This window comes from Salvelinus fontinalis, chromosome 4, assembly GCF_029448725.1.
Source record: "Salvelinus fontinalis isolate EN_2023a chromosome 4, ASM2944872v1, whole genome shotgun sequence".
NCBI lineage: Eukaryota > Metazoa > Chordata > Actinopteri > Salmoniformes > Salmonidae > Salvelinus > Salvelinus fontinalis.
In genome coordinates, this window is record NC_074668.1 from 14,853,636 (window position 1) to 14,856,135 (window position 2,500).

Here is a 2,500-nt window from a genome sequence, read left to right on the forward strand (position 1 = left end):
CTCCTGGTTAATCTGTTTGTATTTCTGCTCAGTGCGCGGGGTGAGAGCAGATTCGAGCTCCGGGCTCCCACCACATTTGTTCTCTTTCTTGTTTAACGTCTGCTGGGTCCCACCAAAAACCCCACCGAACGGACAACAGACGGACGGAAGGAAAAGGAGAGACAGAAAGAAAAGAAAGAGAGAGAGGGGAGAGGAGAGTGAGAGGAAGGCCCAGGAAGTGTTGTACTCACACACAGTCTTTGTCTGCTGATCATCAGATTAATGTCTTCATTTATTTTCCTGTACTTTTCCTCAGACTCAGGGCTGTGTCCGACGGAGTCGTCTGCGTCGGGGTCAGGGCTGTCACAGCCATTTAGGCCCTTCTTTCTCAATGTCTGAAAACAGAGTAGGTACACACACAGTTGAATGGGGGATCAGAACAGAGGACAGGGATGTGGGTGGTACATGTTAGAATGGGTCCTGAGAAAGCACTCAACTGAGCCAATGAATGAATGAGAGATACTTGTGTGTGTATGTATGTGTGTGTGTGTACTAATGGGTTAAATTGGCAATAGTCCTTTGTATGGGATAATGTGCTTTGACAAGATCCATTCCCATGTCCATCAATGTGGGGTGGGATGGGGACACAGTGGTGTGCTTGTAAACATGTAAACATGTAGCTAAACACTGAAGACATGTATAATTTAATAACATTCACTAGCAAGACAAAGTCCTTATACTCCTCTCTGAAATGAGGCGCCATAGCGACGTTCAACATTGTAATTACACAGACTGAGACATAGTCATGAACATGGACAGTCATGAACATGGAATTAAAACACATTTCTGTCGTGTGTGTGTGTGTGTGTGGGGGGGGGCAGGTCTGTGGTAGTGACAGATTATGTATACAGGCAGCAGTTTCTCTATCGGCCACCTGATGGCCACCTGCTCCTGTTTCTGTGGCCACAGCACAGACCTCTCTTTCTCTCTCTCTCTCTCTCTCTCTCTCTCTCTCTCTCTCTCTCTCTCTCTCTCTCTCTCTCCTCTCTCTCTCTCTCTCTCTCTCTCTCTCTCTCTCTCTCTCTCTCTCTCTCTCGCTCTGTCTCTCTCTCTTTCTGCCTTTATCACTCTGTCTCTCTCTGTCTCTCTCTGTCTCTCTCTCTTTCTCTCTGACTCTCTCTGTCTCTCTCTCTATCTCCCTCTGTCTCCGTCTCCCACTGTCTGTCTCTGTCTCTCTCTCTCTGTCTCCCTCTGTCTCCCTCTGTCTCTCTCTCTCTATCTCTCTGTCTCTCTGTCTGTCTCTCGCTCTCTCTCTATCTCGTTCTAGATCTCTCTCTCTCTACCCCTGGAGGAAGAGGAGAGAGCAGAAAGAGAAGATCAGCTTTTCTTTCCCTGTTAGATCAAGACACCGTGTCTCACTAAAGTGGTGGTGATACAGGATTCTATAATACATTTTTTTTTTGTGCATGAGTGTTTTGATTTGAGTGTGCTTAGATATGTAAGAGGGATTACAGTGAGTAGTAAAATAAATGGTGCAGTAGCGAGCTTCTATTAATGACTGAACCTCCTGACCCCTCCTGACCCTCTCCCCTCCTGACCCTCTCCCCTCCTGACCCTCCTGACCCTCTCCCCTCCTGACCCTCCTGACCCTCTCCCCTCCTGACCCTCCTGAACCTCCTGACCCTCCTGACCCTCTCCCCTCCTGACCCTCCTGAACCTCCTGACCCCTCCTGACCCTCTCCCCTCCTGACCCTCCTGAACCTCCTGACCCCTCCTGACCCTCGCCCCTCCTGACCCTCCTGACCCTCTCCCCTTCTGATCCTCCTGACCCTCTCCCCTCCTGACCCTCCTGACCCTCTCCCCTCCTGACTCCTCCTGACCCTCTCCCCTCCTGACCCTCCTGACCCTCTCCCCTTCTGATCCTCCTGACCCTCTCCCCTTCTGACCCTCCTGACCCTCTCCCCTCCTGACCCTCCTGACCCTCTCCCCTCCTGACCCTCCTGAACCTCCTGACCCCTCCTGACCCTCTCCCCTCCTGACCCTCCTGAGCCTCCTGACCCCTCCTGACCCTCTCCCCTTCTGATCCTCCTGACCCTCTCCCCTCCTGACCCTCCTGACCCTCTCCCCTCCTGACCCTCCTGAACCTCCTGACCCCTCCTGACCCTCTCCCCTCCTGACCCTCCTGACCCTCTCCCCTCCTGACCCTCCTGACCCTCTCCCCTCCTGACCCTCCTGAGCCTCCTGACCCCTCCTGACCCTCTCCCCTCCTGCCCCTCCCTCCCCTCCTGCCCCTCCCTCCCCCTGCCCTCCTGCACCTCCCTCTCCCTCTCCTCCTGCCCTTCCCTCCCTCTCTCCCCTCCTCTCCACATTGTCTGGCTTTAATAAAAGGAGATTAGTCTACAGGAGGAATATTACAGCCCCGCTCCTGTCTGCGCAGACGACGATGCCTCACACTGTGCTCCACTGCTTTCATGTGGGCCTCCCTATCATACATACCGCTATAATTACATTTACTTTAACG

The 2,500-nt window shown here is 53.0% G+C and overlaps 1 protein-coding gene across 1 annotated transcript in view; it reads right to left on the minus strand.

Annotated features, from left to right (window-relative positions):
* LOC129853138 (myocyte-specific enhancer factor 2C-like) overlaps positions 1-2,500 on the minus strand; it is a gene marked incomplete in the record, with an annotated part of 96,160 nt that overhangs the window by 23,619 nt on the left and 70,041 nt on the right. Inside the window, 1 exon segment of the mRNA XM_055918865.1 lies at positions 231-374. Within this exon segment, the coding sequence (XP_055774840.1) occupies positions 231-374 (144 nt within the window).